Here is a 16,920-nt window from a genome sequence, read left to right as displayed (position 1 = left end):
AAGAAAGCTTCCCAGCCCTCGGGAAGGCAGTGGCTTGTAAAGTTAACCCGGTCCCCAAAGTGTTGTCTGAATGCGTCAGCAATCTATCTCTAAATGCTGGATTCCAATTTGAGACAGGAAGGTGAGGTTCGTGCATACAGACATGTAGCCCAACAGTGTCTCAAATTAGCCCTATAAGAAGGGGGGTGAATCAGAGGGGCCGAAGTCCTTTTGTGCCAGTAAAGTGTGAACAATGACCTATTCAAAACATTGTGTATGTCACCTGCCACCACCATCACCACCCACTTCAGGAGCTGACTGTTGGATATTAGGTGCAGGACTTTTCTAGGGACAGAGTTGGGAATGATAAATGCAATACAGCCCTGCCAACCAATAATCCAATTTTACTTTACTTTTCCATACCCCCTCCTTTTCAAAACTAAGACAATTGGTGCTGATTTCCAGCTAATCAGCATCCATGTGCCACCTTCCTCCCACCCAAGGACCCTGAGGTATTAGATTAAAATGCACTTGATTTTGGAATCCAGTGGACATCTGTAGGCAGACTATAGTGTGTGCAGGTGGGAGTAGTGCACTGGGAAGCAGGAGGTCCAGCCTGGCTTCACCAACTGGTTATTATTTTAATGTCTCCTGAGATGATAATCCCTCCTTTTGGCCAGGTCTGCTGTGAGGATCAAACAGAATCATGCAAGTAAAAACCTTTAAAAACTGCAGGATATTTATTTTGCTTTTAAATACTATTCTCTTAGGCTACTATGTCTTTGTGGGAGGGATGTTGGGGAGCCCCCAGTTCTGGTCATTTAGGCAGAATAAACAGAGGAGGGGGCACATCTCTGAGCAGAACCTCTGGGATTGGGGCTATTAAGAGGTTCTTTGCTAAGGAACTCTCTCTCCCAAATGCTTTATGAATCTAAACTGGAGTGAGAGGTAGAAAAAAGCAATGCAGGGATATTTTGAAGAAAGCAAGTCTTTTGCAGTTGGAACCCATCTGGCAAAGGTGGTCAGAGGGGGGGAAAACCAGAGGATTGACTGTACAACGTTGAGTTTTTTAGTATGTTGAAAATCATTTAACATACCCCACTCCAAAACTATTTTAATGATTAAGGTGAGGCCCAGACAAGTAGCTCAACAGTAGTGAGTGGTGGTCTCTGCTCAACTTCTACGGTGCAGCAGAGGAAACAATGACTAGTAAAGGTCAAGAATGTGAATTCTCGGATCTGAACCAACTTTGGGAAAGTTGCTTAGCCTCTCTGTGCTTGTTTCCTCAGTTGTAAAGTTAGATTAATAGTAGAATCTACTTCATGAAGTTATGAGATTAAATTCAGTAACTAAAGCTTTTGCTTATCAAAATATCTGGCATAGTTAGTACTCAATAAATGGTGTTCCTCTTTCTAGTCTCTGGACTTCATTTTCCTTAGTTATAAATTGAAAATATTAGATCAATATCTAATAATGGAGTGCATGAAAATCACATGGGGGCTTTTTTCAAATAATACATATTAACTGACTTATCTTTCTTAGCAATGGTTTTCAAATATTATGTTGCATGAGAATGACCAGGGATAGCTTGTCAAAATGCAGATTCCTGGGTACTAGTGACTGACTCAGTGGGGCTGGAGTTGGCTCTGGGAATCCAAGTTTTAACAGGATACTGTTGCAAATGGTCCATAGAGTCTGTGTATGTGCATGTGTAAGATTCTCTGTTCCTGGAGGGCATGATACTAGATGACATATCTCACTTGTTGGGAACCAGTGGACCACATACCTGTTTGTTTCTGGCTTGGACATTTTATGATTCTCGGGGGTAATTCTCCTCATCCTAAGCTCCGCCTAATACTGCTCTGCTCCACCTTCATCCAACTTTAAGTCCTGGCTTAAAATTTATCCCCCAATATATCTTCCCCTCTCTCCTTTAATCCTCACAATAATCCCAAGTAGCAGCAGCTGTGGTATACAAGTCATCATTTCACCTTTTGGGACCTTGCTAAAGGCAGCAGCCTATGATTGCCATGAGAGCACGAGTCCTGAACTGCAGAGCCACTGCATTCCATTCTGAACTGCTTATTTCTAGAGAAGCCAAGGATCTGAATTTTTGTGTGAAATTCCTAAAATTTTAAATACTATAAATCCAATCTTTTCTGAAATTCTACAAACCAAATCAAACAGGTCTATAGGAATTATTCAGTCCATTTCAGCAACTCCTCCTATTGCCAACGGATCCCTTTAAAACACCAAGAGCAAGGCAGAGGTGGGCTGTAACAAGGGAGGTCTTTCTCCCCACTCCCACTTTCTGCTATAAAGGTCTTAAACCCAGTAAACTAGGTCTATCTGGCGGGAGAAGCGGGTTGGGGTAACGCCAGCTTTTTGTCCTTTTAATCTTGAACAGCTGCTATCTATAGTGAAGAACTCAGAATTTTGGGTAATTTAAGGAATATTAGTCTGGTTGTCTCATGATGGGCTGGAGTATTTGTGCTGCATCCCCTAATCCTAATTCCTGATCCATTACTAAAGTCCCTGAGAGTAACCATGTTTGAGAGTGATAGGGTCTGTTGTGATCTCCCAGAAAAGGAACAAGCTGGTGAGCCTGCAGAGACAGGGCTGAAGTCAGAGTAGTTCTGGCAGAGCACGGAGGCACTGAAGTAGAAGAAATGGCTAAAGTGAGCAGTCTTTAGAATGCCTAGAACCAACTGCACTTCCAAACCAGAAGGGCTGCTTAGGCCTTGGCTATAATCACTAAAGTAACATCTATCTCAGAAACTTCGCAAATGGGGGCAAGTTTGGAAGAGTTTCTTTGGTGTTGTCTTTGGCCTTCAAGGTTTTAGCACCATCCCACCCTTTACAGTTCAGAGGGGCTAAGGCAGTTATGGAGGAGAAAGCACGAGAAGCCAGGGTTTGACATAAGGCCAGCACACAACTCTAAGGGATCACAATGGAGGAAGCCTCAACTCAGTGTGGCCTACGCAGTCTTGCCAGATGATCTCCTCCCAGAACTTCTCAGATATAAATTCTTCCCCGATCAGCCACCGAGGTCTCCTTTATTTCTGCTTGGGGCTTAAGACTTCCACCAAAAATGTGTAAGCATATATGTACACATACATCAACTTCTCTTGGGGGCTTATAACTGGAACATCTCCCTGCCTCGTGCTGCCCTGGAGGCTGTGTCGATGGCAGACTTCTGGTATAAAATGCTGTGGGTTTTTTTTTTCTGTATAAATAAAAAGATGCTCAAAATCCAAAGCACTAATTTATTGTGTGGCAGTCACAGTGGTACCAGCACCTGCTTTTCCCATGTCACCCTCCACGCACCCAGGGCTGCACTGGCCTTTTTCATGTTTGAGTGTAGATGCCAAGATCAAAATCCATTAAGGCCTCCTGTTTCCCATTTTCTTGAGTGCAGAGCTGGGCTTATATAATTTGGGTTTTAAGAATTGTTATTTGTCTAATTAGTGATGCTGAGGAGCCCTAATAGCAGAAGATGTCCAAGGGTAGGGAAAAGGGGAGGGCGAGGATCATAGAGGCTAACCCAGTCATGTGTCCTCACTGGAGTGAGAAGGGGATGTAGGAGCGGGGGCATTGTTGATCTTTTACTCTACAAACTGGTCCAAGAATTTGAGGTAGGCCTGACGCTGCGGTGCAGCTGCTGGAATGAAGTGGCCACCGGAGTGGGTGAGAGTGATGGCTCCAGTGAATCGGCTAGCCAGTTGCACACTTTCCTGAGAGGGGATGACACGGTCAGTGTCCCCGAAAACATGGAGTGAAGGTAGTGAAAAGGGGCCCTGCAAGATGGATTCCCAAAGACCAAGGCCCCGAGGACAGAAACCAGATATCAGGATGATAAATCTTGGCAAGGGAAAACGGGGGTCACCAGCTTGACCAAGGGCACACACAAGGGCTGCTAGCGCAGCTCCCTGGCTGAAACCAAGCAGTCCACTGAAAGGTCCCGACTCGTTCAGTGCCCGTGCCACCGTTCCCAGGGCTTCCTCCAGACCCCTGCACACTGTGGACTCTTTCAGTGCGGAGAAAACGTCTGCCTCCTGTTCTGAAAACCACCAGCCTCGAAGCTGCTCCTCTGGAGTGAAGAGCCCTACAGCGATATGGAGGAGAGGATGAGGTTAGGGCATGGGGGAATCCAAGGGAAAAGTAATGGGAAAGGGAGGGGGGAGGGTTTGGGAATGACAGGGAGAGACAGCTGAGGGATGAGAGAAGGCGGTGTGGGGAAAATGAGGTGGGGAACAGAGTGGCTTGGAGAGGGGAAAGACAGATCAAGGTGGAAGCCTGGGAGGCTGCGATGGAAAAAATGAAGGCTATGGGCAAATGAAGTGGGAGGAATGAAGGATGATACAAGGTTTGGGGTATGCTGACGGGTGTTATGAGGACGAGAAATAGAGACTTGGAGCGCATTTCCGGTCAGAGCTCGTCTCACCAGACTCCGGCCCGACACCCTCCGTGCCCGCTTTGTCCACGACCGGGTGCGGGCCGCTGACGCACACAAGCTCGGCGCGGCCCCGCAGAGCCTTCCTCAGCGCTCCTGTCTTCTCGCGGAAGCCCCGCTCGCTCTGCCGGAAGCCCGCCAAGCACAACACCCGAAGAGGCCGCTTCGCCGCCATTCCGCAGGGCAGCGCGACTTAGGCACCGGAAATGGCCCTTCCCCCAGTGGAAGTTGGATTACGTGAGGGGCGGAACCAAACACCGGCACCACCCTGAAGGCGGGCCTCAGAGCAAGCGGGCGTGCCCATGACAACGCGGAGGGGTGAAGCGCGGCCAGAGCTGGACGTATACCTGAAACCCAGGAGCGTCTCATGAAACGAGGGGCGCCGCCTTCTCGTTTCTGCAGCTGCAACCCTCGCAAGTCGCGGCTGGAGAGGGACGCGAAGACCCCTCCTGCACCTGAAGTCGCACATTTTGGTCAGGGTCTCTCTTCTACATCCTCCACCCCTTTCCCGTGTTTCTCCCATTGCAGCCGCAAGGCGGCGGCCTCGGCTCGCGTCGCTAGGGAGCGAAAAGTGCCAAGGCCGCGACCAGGAGCGGTCACTCCTGTCTCCTTGCAGTCCCTGCCTACCTTCCCCGCAGGCCCGCCTAGGGCGGGCCGGTCCCGTCCGTGGTTCACTGTCCATGGCCCCAAGGAGCTTCCGGCGTAAAAGTCCATGGGGTAGGGCTGTTGCCAGGAAATGTCCCTCAGGGCCACTGCTGCCTAGGGGAGGAAAACCAGTCAATAACATTCGCCAAAATTTTTCTGCACAGGATTATTTACCCAGTCCTCACAATGGCCTACGAAGGTTTTATTATCCCTATACCACAGGAAATGTGAGGTTCAGAGAGGTTAAGAGACTTGCCCAAGGTCACCCAGCAATGAAGTGGCTCAGCTGAAACTAAGTGTTGCCCACCCATCCCCACTCCCCTTCAGATTCCTCCCTTAAGAGAATCAAGTACAAAGCCTACTCTCTCCCAGGGATTTTCACATCTTGCTGTTACCTCATAGGGTGTCAGCAGCGGCTTGGGGAAGGCTGTGCCCCAGTCAATGGAAAGGCGTGGACATGCCACTTGCACCCACCTAAGAAGAGAAGTCAAGTCAGACCCAAGGAAAGGTCCCTCCCCCTCTCCTCGACAGCATGCTGAAGAATATGACTATGTCCCCAATGAATGCTTACTATTAATTTTAAAGACTGTAATCTACTACTGTTTAGAATAACACTGTAGTGTTGCTTATCTTCTCCTGTTTCCTCCACTGACTACAAGCTTTCTGAGGGTAGGACCTGGGAAGCTCATTTGTGATGGTATAACAGAGTCAAATTTAGGGTTTGGTACAGTGCAGATGCCAACCATCCCTCAAACTTATCTCACACAGAACTATTAATGATGTTGCAGTTGCCTGTGAGCCCCCAAGGAAGACAGTAGGTATGACCCATAGCCAAGGGTAGCCCCTGTTGGAAGAGTGCTCTGTAAATGTTAAAATTTCATGATCATGGAAGCAATCCTCATTTATTCCAGTCTTCAGTATGTGCTGGGCAGAAATCAGAATCTAAGCCTCTTTAGCTAGAGTCATAGGTAGGCAGGCAAGGGAAAACGTACACATCCACCTGAGGAAGTAGGCTGAGCTTGCTGGGGAAGACCTCAGAGAGCAGCAGCCTCACAAAGGGAAGTCTCAAGGCTTGGAGCCGAGATTCCAGGTGCTGTTGGTAGAGGGAGACAGAGCTGGGGTCACCATTATCAAGTAGCCATGGCCAAATCCCTTAGCCTACTGATTTCTCAGTCAGTCCCCTCCTCCAGAGGCCATCCTGAGCCCTGACCTCCAGAATCTTGGGGCTGCCCTGACGGCCCAAAGTGCCCAGGATAAGGCCCCAGGATTTAGCTGAGCGGGCAGTGGTTATGGCTTCTTGGCGGTTGACCTGCATGCGCTGGTGGTCATAATGCTCTCTGGACAGGACTTTGCTGTATGGATCATATCTGGAAAAGAAGAAGCTGTCAGGGTCACCGTAACAGCCACTCATGAGACTTGTGCTGTATACAAGGCTCTCTGACTCAGCCCCTTGGTCTCCTGAACCCGCAGACTCTATGCAGGTAATTAGGAATAGAGGTAAGAACAGAGATTGTCATTGGGAAGATCAGTCCCACAGCTGAAGCAGGCAAGAGTAAGAGAGGATTTTAGGATCTTGGTGTGAATTCCAGGGGATGGGTGGGGTACTGTGCAGCAGTAGCCTTGGGTTTGATACCCGGATTCAGGACCCAAGTGCCTCAGATCTTTAAGGCTGGGGTCTGTTAAGGGAATGAGAAGATTTTGACCAATCGAGAGCCTCAGTGGCAGAGAATTCCACCCCCTCCCCAGTTGGTAAGCGCAGCTCAGCCCATACCGGTAAGCAGGGACATTGGGGTTGGCAATCATGACAGATTCCAGATGGAAGCGGCCATCTCCAAGATATCTGTAGTAGAGTAGAAATGGGTGGTGAGTGTGGGATGGGCAGAAGCAGGTACTGGCTTGGGGATACAAAGGACTGAGTTCTTAGCTGGCTGTGCTACTGACTGTGTGTATGAACTGGGACAGGTCATTCACCTCCCAAGGCCTTGGTTTTCTTCCATGTAGAATAAGGAGTTTGAATTGATGACCATAAAGTCCCTTTAGTTATATAATGTAGAATCTAAAAACACCCCCCACCCCCAGCCTTCTGGGAGAAGAATAAAGGGGCAGCTGAGGCAAGGCAAGGCTGCTCAGGGCTCTAGAGATCCTAACTTGGAGGTGGGGGACAGAATCTCCCTTACCAAGTTCAATACAGACATGGGAAGTAGTGTTCAGGATGTCATCTATGTTGTAAATGAGGTTTAAGGGTATACACTGGCTATTCTCTACACAAACTAGCTCTTCGGTCCAGTTGCTGAGTTGTAACAATAGCTACTGTTTATGGGACTTGTGCCTTCTGTGCACTGGGCCTGGACTAAGCACCTGGCATGTATGCCTTCACTCAGTCTTATCAAATAATCCTCCAAGCTATAGTGTCCCCATTTTAGAAGATACCACTGAGGTTCAGGGATATTAAGAAACTTTCCCAAGTCCACAGCTATTAAGCAGTATATCTGGGACTGGACTCTAGGCTTGATCTCCAGGCTGTACCCAGCATGTCCTAGAAGATGCTACCTATAACAGTACCTTCTCAGGTCATGGAGAGGCCAGAGCATGGAAAATAATCTGCCATGGCAGCTTCTTCTCTGGGAGACCACACTGAATTTTGATGAATGGCCAACACTCAGAGTATTCCTCCCTCCCACACACACCTTAGAGCCTCCAAGGGTAAGTATCTGAGTTCAAGTTATGTAGGCACAGGCACTGGGAATGTCCCTCAGGGAGCAGGGCTACCAGGTATGGGCTAGGGAAGGCCCTGATATGGTCTCATCTATGGGCAGGGGTGTCTGTGTGGGTGTAGCAAGGTCTGTAAAACCAGCAGCTGCAGCCCCAGAGGTAGGGCTGAGTCAGGGGACTGCCGCTCCCTCATTCCCTGTCATTAGCTGGGAATGGGGCTCCCCTCCTCAGCCCTAGCTGGGAGCTGTCGGCTTTGAGGCTGGCTGCATTCACACAACATTAAGCATTTCCATTACCTAAAATAATTAGGCAGCAGGAGACACGCTGCTCCTGCTTGTTAGCTGTCCGGATGCTAAATTAATGGGGCTACAGCCTGGGTGTGCCCATCCATCTTCTCCAATTATATTCCCACCATTTCCAGCCCACCTGCATGCCCCATCAGGCCTTCTGATTCCTGTCCCACCTTGGGCATAGCCTTCTGGATAGTGGACAGAGCACTGGAGAGGGAGACAGAAAACCTGAAACCCTATTTGGTCCCCATCTTGCAGAGTGACCTTGAGCAAATGGTTAAGGAGCTTTAGACTCCTAAGGTACATTTCTTACATCTCTATGACTGCCCCTCCTCCCATTTCACTTACACAACAGCGTCCACCTCTTTGGATAGGTAGGGAGATGTGCAGCCCAGAATCTCCCCAGGGGACAGGGGTTTGCACTGTGGGACACTCACACGATACTCAGCTTTCAGCTCCTGGGCAGCTGCCTGTAGGGGTAACGAGAAAGGAAACAAGAGGATGGAGAGGGGGAGCCAGAGCCAGAGGACCAGCCTGCAGCGCCTGGCAGTGGGATCCAGGAATAGCCTGGAGACTGGCTGCTGTCTGTCTACTTACCTGCAAGGTTGACACAAACTGAATGGTGCTGACCAGGGCAAGGGCACTGGCTGGGGGAAAGGTGAGGCGGATAGAGTCCAGTAGGTGGGTTGTGTCTATCCGGATGTCCACAAAGACATACAGCACCCGGAAGTCTTGGACCGAGGTGTCCATGGGAACTAGGAGGAGGGAAGCGTTCAGGCTTTGTTTGGAAGGCAAGAGGGGCAGAGAGCCTGGCCTGGGCCAGTGGCTTCAGACTGCAGGTAGAAGGGGGGTTGGGGTGGGTCACAGGTCCTTCAGAAGCTCCCTATCTGTCACTCAGCTGGGGCCCAGCCTACTCTACTACCAACAGCCTTTAAAACACCCTCATCTGGGACACCAGCATAGTTTCCAAGGCAACCAAATCCAAAGGAAAGATCCACCTGCAGAGCAGGAAGGCTGAGGCCATCCCAGAAACCAGGAGGGACCTCATGCCTGCAAGCAGGACAAGAAGGTGCTGTGAAGGAGATCAACGTACAGTCCTGCCTCCCTGGTCTACTATACCCAGGCAGCTGTGGCCATAGTGCACCAGGAAGTCAGCTCCCAGGGCCCTTGCAGTAAAGTCATCCACACAGCAAGCCCCATAGGTCACATCACCCATCACCATCACTTCAGCCTCTGTGAACCTGTGGGGATGGAAACAATAAGACGGTGAAACAAGGAATGAGGTGGGAGAGAGACCTAACACTGTGGAGGTATCTCAGGGCCCAGTTCCTCTCTCCCTATCTCTTCCAATCCCTTGGGTAGGCAGCTGCCATTTCTGCCAACAAAGAGTAGGAGGGGCCCAGCTGCCACCTCCCCCAGTCCTGGCAGCAGGTCCTGGAACTGTAGCTGTATGAGGATGGTCTCTGTAGCACTCTGATTCCTCTGCCCAGGCTCAGATTGCAAGAGGTACCCCCAACTCTCAAACTTGAGTACACAGGGTCAAACACAGACCTTTGATGCCCTAACTCATCCCACCCAGAGTGCTGAAGCAGTGAGCATGTACACATGTGCAAAGGCACCTGCGCCCATGCTCTGGTACCATGAGGTGTGTGGGCATGCATGTGTGGGTACATATAGCCTCCCTGACTCCCAAACTCCCTGCTACTTCCTCACCCTTAGTCAGGGCCCTTTGTGCCCAGGATTGAGGGACCCATGCACAGCTCTACACAGCACATGGCACCTCCCACGCACCTCATGCGTCAGGAAGAGTGGGCTCTGGCCAGCACAATGCCATGGGATCTGTTGCCAGGCCTGAATCATTGTGGAACGGGGGTGGGTGGGGAAGACCCTGCACCCGCTAAACTTACTACAGGAACAGAGCTGGAGGACCAGCTCTTCCCTGGGAGACCCACCCTTGGAGCATACATCCTGGCTCAGTTACTGGGGTCTCTCCATTCTTTTCCTGGAAGTGTGGTGGGGAAAGCTAAGCTGCTGCCAGTCAGCCCCGATCTCCACCCCTCCTTCCCCAAATCAGGCTGTGCACAGAAGCAGATTATTCAACTCCTTAGAATGCAGCCCAGGCATCTGAGTCAGCCTGAGCACTTAATTTTTTATAGATTAAAATGTATGCAAATTGGCCCAAGCCCCAGAGAGCATCCCCAAGGGTCGAGAGGGTGGGAGAGGGTGGGAGCAGAGAAGTGAGTCTGGTGGATGAGGAGCAGGGTGGGGGGAGGGCAGCGGCAAGGAAGTGGGAGGCTCCCATCACAGGATGACCTCCCCTTTTCCCATTCCCCCTCCCTGTTTCTGTGCCTGTTCCAGATGGCTGAGCACTCAACCCCCCTCTCAAAGATGGCACATTGTATTGAAGAAACTTAGAGGGGGTAGAGGAACTGAATACTGTCTCCTAGGCACTTCTCTCCCTGCCAAGCCCCTCCTTGTCCTACTCCCCCAGATGAGCCAGAGAAAATGGTTCCCCCTAGCCAGACCCCACACTGATTACTCCACCATTACAGGGTCAGCTCTGAGGATTCATAGGTTCCTCCTCAGACCCCACCACCTGCTCTAAATTTGGGGTTTTCTCCTTTGTGTATGGTTGTGGGAGGGGACAGGGTAAGGCACAGGTCCAAACGGACAAAATGATGCCAACAGGCAGAGCTATAATGGGCAAGGGGAAAGTCTTGACCCATCTCCCTTTCCAGTGCCCCAAGCCTCACCTTTCCAAGATATCCACAATGGTGCAGGCAAAGAGGAGGAGGCCTTCAGGCATTTGCAAGGCCACTGCAAGACAGAGCAAAGACATAAGAAAAGAGGGCTGGGGCAAGTCTGGAATGGGGACACTGCCACTAACTGGGCCAGATAACCTCTCCATCCCCACTTAGCTGAAATCTTGGGGGCTCACCCTTCTTGGCTTGGGCCTGTTGGATCCTCCATATGGTCTTGGGGATTTCAAAGTTATAGTTGGAAGGCAGGACTTGAATGGCTGCCTGCAGCTGGGGGTTGTTCAGGATCTCACTGGGGATCTGATTGGCCAAGCGGCCCCGAGGGGCTCGACCTAGGATGAATGTAAGGCCTGAGTCAGTACCTGTCTAAAACCACAGCCAGACTCAGTTGTTAACTCCACCCAAGTTTCAGGCCCATATCCCAGATCCCAGCCTTCTTCCCCAACTGAGTTCATCCTGAAGCTGGAAAGACAACTCATTAAGCCAGGAGAAAATCTGCATAATTAATTTCCATGTTGTGAAATTACTGAGAATCAAAGGTTTGAAAGACCATAAATGGAGAATCATTCACTCCCTTATCTAAGGAGAGCAGAGGTGACATCAGGCGACTGAACTGAAGCGCAAACAGGAAAAAAGTCCAGATAACTGCTCCTTGACAGAGCACAAGCCTGAGAAAAACCCAGGAGCCAAGCCAGCCCAAGCATTCTGGGAAAATGTCCCTCTTTTCCCCTGCATAAGAACACCTTGAAGTTGTGAGGTCCTAGATAAGAGATCTATATATAAACTGTTGTAAGTACTAATTTAATAGATGGCCTTCTGTACTTGAGTCCCACTGATTATGTCTACACTGCTTAATTCCTGCATTCTTCTCTTTCCTCATTTAAAAGAGAAGTAAACATCATACATTTAACTGACTTAACAAGTTCCCTAGTCCCATCGTTCCCTCAGGAAGAGTGGACAGAACACACTCTAGTCAGGACTGAGGGCAAACATGTAAGGATAGAAGTGACCATGCCCTTTAAAGGCTAGTAGTCTAGTGGGGGCAAATACAAATAGTTACAATCCCCGATTTAAAGATAAAACATTGTAGCCCTTTAGCAAAGCTGCAGCCCTCTGTCTGCATCCTGTTTGCCAAAATTCAGTTTAGCTCAACCCCCAGATATTTCTTTAGGAGCCAGTTTGAGAATGTGACAGGGCAAGAAATTAATTTATTCAACGAATATTTACTGAACCTGTACTATGTACCAAAACTTATACTAAGACTCCTTACTACTTAGGTAGGCTCTTTCCACACCTGATAGCGGGGAGGTGGGTAGGTGGTAGTGGTGATGGTGCAGTGGATAACTAGCATGGCAAGCTGAGACCCTGAGAACGGATTTGAATGCTCTGGTTTTGTTCAGTTGTTTCAAAGGCCTTGGAACAACCAGCCCAGTGTCCCTGGGCCCCCCACAGAAGCTCCTCTAACAGGCCCAAGTTAATGTGTAGGAGCGGCTAGTCTTAGAATCTCAATTTGTTCCAAGGGCCAGTAGGAGCCTCCTCCTTTATCACGTGGCTGTAATCTTCTGTTTCCGTCAGTATTCCAAAAAAGGCTGTGAGATCCCTGAAGGAAGGTCTGTAGTCCAGTCCCTGAACTTTGCAGAGGCCTGGTATTCAAAAGGTGTTCAGTAAGTGCCAGGTCAAAGAAACCACGTGCCTCTTTCCTGAAAGCATTTCTTGAGGGCCCATTTGTGGAATGACCTCTGCAACGCGCCAGGCTCCTTCCCTCCTGGTCAGGTCCACCTTTTTCGTGAGTCTTCAGGCGTCTGTCTGCCGGCCAAGGCAGGGGGCAGCGTTTCCGGCTTAAAGACTACAAGCTCCTTAGGGCTGCTCACGATCGCGCCCTCGGGCTACAAAAGACAGACCGGTACCCCTGGGTTCCGGTGACAGCCGCCCAGAGAGAGAGACGGCGGGACCTTCCAAGGCTGGAGGAGAATGGGGGCTGGTCCTGTCACTGACTTGGGGGTCCTACCCCGAAATGCGAGATCGCACCGTTGTAGAACCCACCTCTGCCAGGGCCGTTCCGGCCGCCTGGCTCCGCCGCTTCGGATGCAACGAGCGCCGCCATCGCGGCTCTGCCCATGTGGGGACCCAAAAGACAGTGCTAGAAGAACCCGGAGAGCACAGACATTGCAATCGATCGCTGATCAACCAACCAGAGAGGGGCGGGGATTTGCTGGACGGAGACCGTAAAAGAGAAGATAGGGGCATGGCTATTGTAGGCCCTTTTCCTCCCGCAAGGTCGGGACTCGCGGGAGCCTCTAGTGGTCCCCGACGATTGCTCTCTCCCTGCGACCGTGTCCCCTCTTCCTCCTCCCCGCCGGCCCGAATCCGGCACTCCCAGACCAGAGTTCCCCTACCTAGCGACTTCTGCAGGCCGAGTCTTGAAGCAGGTTCCTTCGGCTACCCTCCCTTTCTCCTCTCCTGGTAAGCAGTAGACTCCTGTGGGTGGAGCCACATTCCTGTCCTTGGAGGACCACACTGCCCCTAAACTACAGGACAGAACTCCTCATCCACCAGCCCCGCTCCAAATTGAGTCTTGGTGCCGTTTTTCCAGAGCGTGGAAGTGCCCTCACCACCTTTAGAAACGACTGTGTGTATGGAAGGTTCACATGTGAAAAATTGCTAGGAAAAGGCCCTGAGTCTGAGGGTGCTTTCCTGTGAGGGTGTGGCAGTCCAAGGACTCAGATTGCCTAAACCTTCTGGATCCCGGGCAACGTTTTCCTACCTAGGCTGCCCCTCAGGCCAAGGATAGTCTTTCTCCTGATCTGTGAACTGAGCTCCAGGGATCCCAAAGGGGAGACAGAACAGCCAGTGAGACAACCTTGACCTTTGGAAGAGCAAAGTACCTGCAGGACTGGCTTTCAGCAAGGTTTGCCTCATAGAGGAATGGTCCAGAGGGCCGTTTGGCCAGCCAGCCCTCTGGCACCATCTTCCTCTCTCTGTGGTGGTGATGTGAGCACAGCTGGCCCTTTAAGGCAGCTCTGTGGCCTCAGGCTCCCCTGGAGGCCCTCCCAGCTTGGAAACTCCTAATTAAGGTGCAGAGAGAAATGAAAAACAAGCAGCCAGGGACTGGCCTTGCCTGAGAGGCTGCCCAGAGAAGAGGGATGACTGATCAGGCTGGGAGTGAGCAGCAGAGGGGAGGACCAGAAGGGGTCATTGCTCTGCCCCTCAGCCCCTCTTAGGACAATCACAGCTTTGGACAGGAATGTTGCCAACATGAGTCCCAAGAATACCCCTCTCACCTTGATGAGAATCCAGCCAGGACTTTCCCATATTCCCCAGGTTCTCTGGACACCTAGGGTGCAGGATATCAATTCTAAGAATCCCCTGAGTCCAGCTCCTTTCAGGACACTGAGGCCCTGCTTTAGCTCCAGTTGCAGCTGAAAGTTCCAAGGGAGAAAGATCAGCTCCCTTACCAGGCACCTCACCCCTTAAGATCTTTTCCTAGGTAGAGGTGGGGCCCATTGATGATGGAAGGCCCCCTATCCTCTTATAACATTGCCCCACAGCCTCTGTGCTGAATGAGTTGCCCTGGCCATTAGGAAACCAGGTGATTTCCAAGGGAACTAGATATCAAGGACAGATGTGAGCATGTCCCCCAAGACACTGCAGTGCAAAACATTGGGGGCTGCCATTCAACTTGATCCAAGAACACCTCCATCTGTCTGTGGGGGTCTCCCTGCCTGAGTTACTCAGCAGTCTGAGTAATTAGTGCCTGACAAGAAGGCGGGCACAGTGCACCCCCACATTATACCACAACACCCGCCTACAGTCACCCCCACCCCTGGCTGGACTCCAAAGCAGCACCAAGATCTCCTGAGGCTTGAAATAACTCTGTTTCTCACACTCACGCCCAGCTCCAGCCGACTTTGCCTAAGATGCTGGAGTTTGTGGGGTATGGGATCATGGGGAGGCAGCTTGAGGCGGTGGCAGGAGGAGTAACACACCCTGATCCAGGTCTACATTTTGGCACTGATCTGCTGTATGATACTTGAGCAAGTTGTTCAACCTCCCTGGGCCCTTAGTTTACTTATGGAAGAACTCTGCAAGCTCTCAGTGTCATTGAGTTCAGCTTTGGTGTCAACCTGGCAGGGCTCAGGCAGGGTGTGGGGTCACCCCAGCCCTGCAACTGGTCAAGGCTAAGAGAAAGAATGCCTCACCTTCTATTGCCACCCCAAGATGGACTCATCTTCCTAATCTTCAGAACTTTCTCACCTCCAAGCATTTGCACAGTCTCTACTGCCTGGAATGGCCTTTTCCCTTCTCAGCCTGTTGAACTCAGCCCTCAAGACCTAACCCAAATGGCACCTCTTCTTGTGAAGCCTTCACTGATGGTCCTTTACCCCCGCCCCAGAGCTAGCAGACACTCCTCCCACACTTTGTATTTTCCCCTGTCACATTCTAAGACAGACTGTGGGTCTTTCTTCCCCAACTATGACATAAGCTCCTGGAAGTCCAAGCCTATAGTTAGCTCACACTTGAGCCTCAGTACATTGAATGCTTGTGTAAGTGAATGAATGATACTGGCCTTCTTTTTGACCTTCCTATCATGCCAAATTTTTCTCCAAGGAATCACACAGCGCGTTCTCTCAAATTAGATCTCTACTTAGATGTCATCTGCTAAGAGTAGCATTCCCTGACCCCTCATGTCAGCTCCAGAGCAACAGCCTGTTTGCTTTTCTTCAAAGCAGTATCTTATCTAGACTTTCCCGGTTTGGTCCCTAGTAAACTGTGAACTCCACAAATGCAAGGATCTTGTCTTTATCATTGGCTGAATCCTCAGGAATAGTAGTGTCCAACATATGATAGACTCTCAATAAATGTGTCTTGAATGAGTGATTTAGACCACTCTTTTTCCTCTCCCAGGACCCCTCTTATCCCGGGCCAGTAGGGGGTGCCGGCCTCCGCTCAGGATCTCGGCTAGCCTGAACATTCTCTAAGCTCAGCCCAACTTGTCCCCTGCGGGACCAGCTTTCTAGGTGGTGCCTCCTCCATTTTCTGCGAATCCCCGGGCGGGGTCTGTGTAGATCGAGGGAAATCAGAGAGGCCCCCTAGGCGGAGAAAGCCCATCTTAGCCACACATTTGTTCTTCCCTCTCTAGGGTTTGCAATTAGGCCTTCTCGAATGCTTGCTGCGAAGTCTAAACCAGTCTGGGTTTAGACATGCCACACCTCCCTCTAAAAAGTATAGTGTCCTGGGACGCGGAATTCGTGGGGGCTGGATCCGCCGGAGCTGTCCTGGGCAGGGAGGAGCCGTCGAGCCTCCAAAGAGGAAGCAGAGCAGGCCAAAGAGGAGACGGGCAGGGGTGCGGACTTGTGATGGTGGGGGCGGGGGGCTCTGGGAGGCAATCTCGTCCCAGTCGGTCGGCGAGCGCACGCTTCCAGCCGCCCGGCTGGGTGACCTCCATCCGCGAAGGGCGAGCGGGCGGGGTTTGGGCTGCGGGTGCGAGCTCCAGGAAGCCCACGGGGCGCATAAGGCTTTCGAGTGGTCGGATCACCGGCCCCAGGGCTAGGGCAGGTACTTGGACTGACGCGGGTCGAAAATCATCCCAGGGGGCGAGCGCAGCGAAAACACCTTGGGAGGCGGCGCGGTGCAGCTGAGCGCCGCTGCCCTGGGAATAGGACGGCGCTCAGCACCGCGAGCTGAGAGCACTTTCATAAATTTTGTATGGGAGGCGCTCGGTGAGCGGGGGCGGGGAGCGAAGCAAGGGGGAGGGAGCTAGCGAGCGAGCGAGGGAGGGAGGGAGGAAAGGTGGGGGAAGCCGAGGGGGAGGAAGGGAGGCGCCCCGCTCCGCGGATCGCTCGGTCCTGCAAACGCGCGCCGGGCGCTTTTCCCGGAGCTCGGCGGTGAGTGCGAGCGCCCTTTTGCAGCAACCGAGGTGGCGGCGGCCCGAGGGGGCGGAAAGGAGGGGGCAGCGGCCAAGCGGCCGGGGGGCGGCGTCCCCTTTCAAAACCGCCTGCAAAGTGCTCTGAGCTTCAGAAGCAGGCCGCCGGCTTCGCGCTTGCCCCGGGGCTGCCCGAGCGCGCGGGGCTGCCCGGCAGCG

At 51.6% G+C, this 16,920-nt stretch overlaps 2 protein-coding genes across 5 annotated transcripts; both read right to left on the bottom strand.

The window, feature by feature from the left end:
• Window positions 1-3,231: 3,231 nt before the first annotated feature.
• Window positions 3,232-4,643, bottom strand: OVCA2 (OVCA2, serine hydrolase domain containing). Its single transcript, XM_006925074.3, has 2 exons — window positions 4,424-4,643; window positions 3,232-4,084 (listed from the first exon to the last, which is right to left on the bottom strand). The coding sequence occupies exons 1-2, from the start codon at window positions 4,605-4,607 to the stop codon at window positions 3,585-3,587; spliced, it is 684 nt and encodes a 227-aa protein (XP_006925136.1). The 5' UTR covers window positions 4,608-4,643; the 3' UTR covers window positions 3,232-3,584.
• DPH1 (diphthamide biosynthesis 1) lies at window positions 3,947-13,020 on the bottom strand. 4 transcript variants are annotated; one of them, XM_006925075.3, is made up of 13 exons: window positions 12,882-13,020; window positions 11,018-11,170; window positions 10,833-10,896; window positions 9,199-9,320; window positions 8,677-8,834; window positions 8,428-8,549; window positions 6,849-6,917; window positions 6,288-6,444; window positions 6,070-6,170; window positions 5,473-5,551; window positions 5,060-5,191; window positions 4,780-4,887; window positions 3,947-4,084 (listed from the first exon to the last, which is right to left on the bottom strand). In XM_006925075.3, the coding sequence occupies exons 1-12, from the start codon at window positions 12,955-12,957 to the stop codon at window positions 4,798-4,800; spliced, it is 1,323 nt and encodes a 440-aa protein (XP_006925137.1). In that variant the 5' UTR covers window positions 12,958-13,020; the 3' UTR covers window positions 3,947-4,084; window positions 4,780-4,797. The 4 variants fall into 4 exon arrangements, with proteins under 4 accessions (XP_006925137.1, XP_015454831.1, XP_024897370.1 ...); XM_015599345.2 differs by lacking the exon at window positions 12,882-13,020 and adding an exon at window positions 12,133-12,869; XM_015599344.2 differs by lacking the exons at window positions 3,947-4,084; window positions 4,780-4,887 and adding an exon at window positions 4,648-4,779.
• Window positions 13,021-16,920: the final 3,900 nt, after the last annotated feature.

Source organism: Pteropus alecto, unplaced genomic scaffold (assembly GCF_000325575.1).
Source record: "Pteropus alecto unplaced genomic scaffold, ASM32557v1 scaffold98, whole genome shotgun sequence".
NCBI lineage: Eukaryota > Metazoa > Chordata > Mammalia > Chiroptera > Pteropodidae > Pteropus > Pteropus alecto.
The sequence above is the reverse complement of the archived record's forward strand: the minus strand, read 5'-3'. Positions and strand labels throughout refer to the sequence as shown.

Coding starts and splice junctions, on each gene's coding strand:
- DPH1 (XM_006925075.3), bottom strand. CDS start 12,957: ATGGGCAGAGCCGCGATGGCGGCGCTCGTTGCATCCGAAGCGGCGGAG. Junction 6,445..6,848: donor CCCAATGTCCCTGCTTACCG/GTATGGGCTGAG, acceptor CTTCTTTTCCAG/ATATGATCCATACAGCAAAG. Junction 6,171..6,287: donor GCAGCCCCAAGATTCTGGAG/GTCAGGGCTCAG, acceptor CTCTACCAACAG/CACCTGGAATCTCGGCTCCA.
- OVCA2 (XM_006925074.3), bottom strand. CDS start 4,607: ATGGCGGCGAAGCGGCCTCTTCGGGTGTTGTGCTTGGCGGGCTTCCGG. Junction 4,085..4,423: donor GGGTGTCGGGCCGGAGTCTG/GTGAGACGAGCT, acceptor ATATCGCTGTAG/GGCTCTTCACTCCAGAGGAG.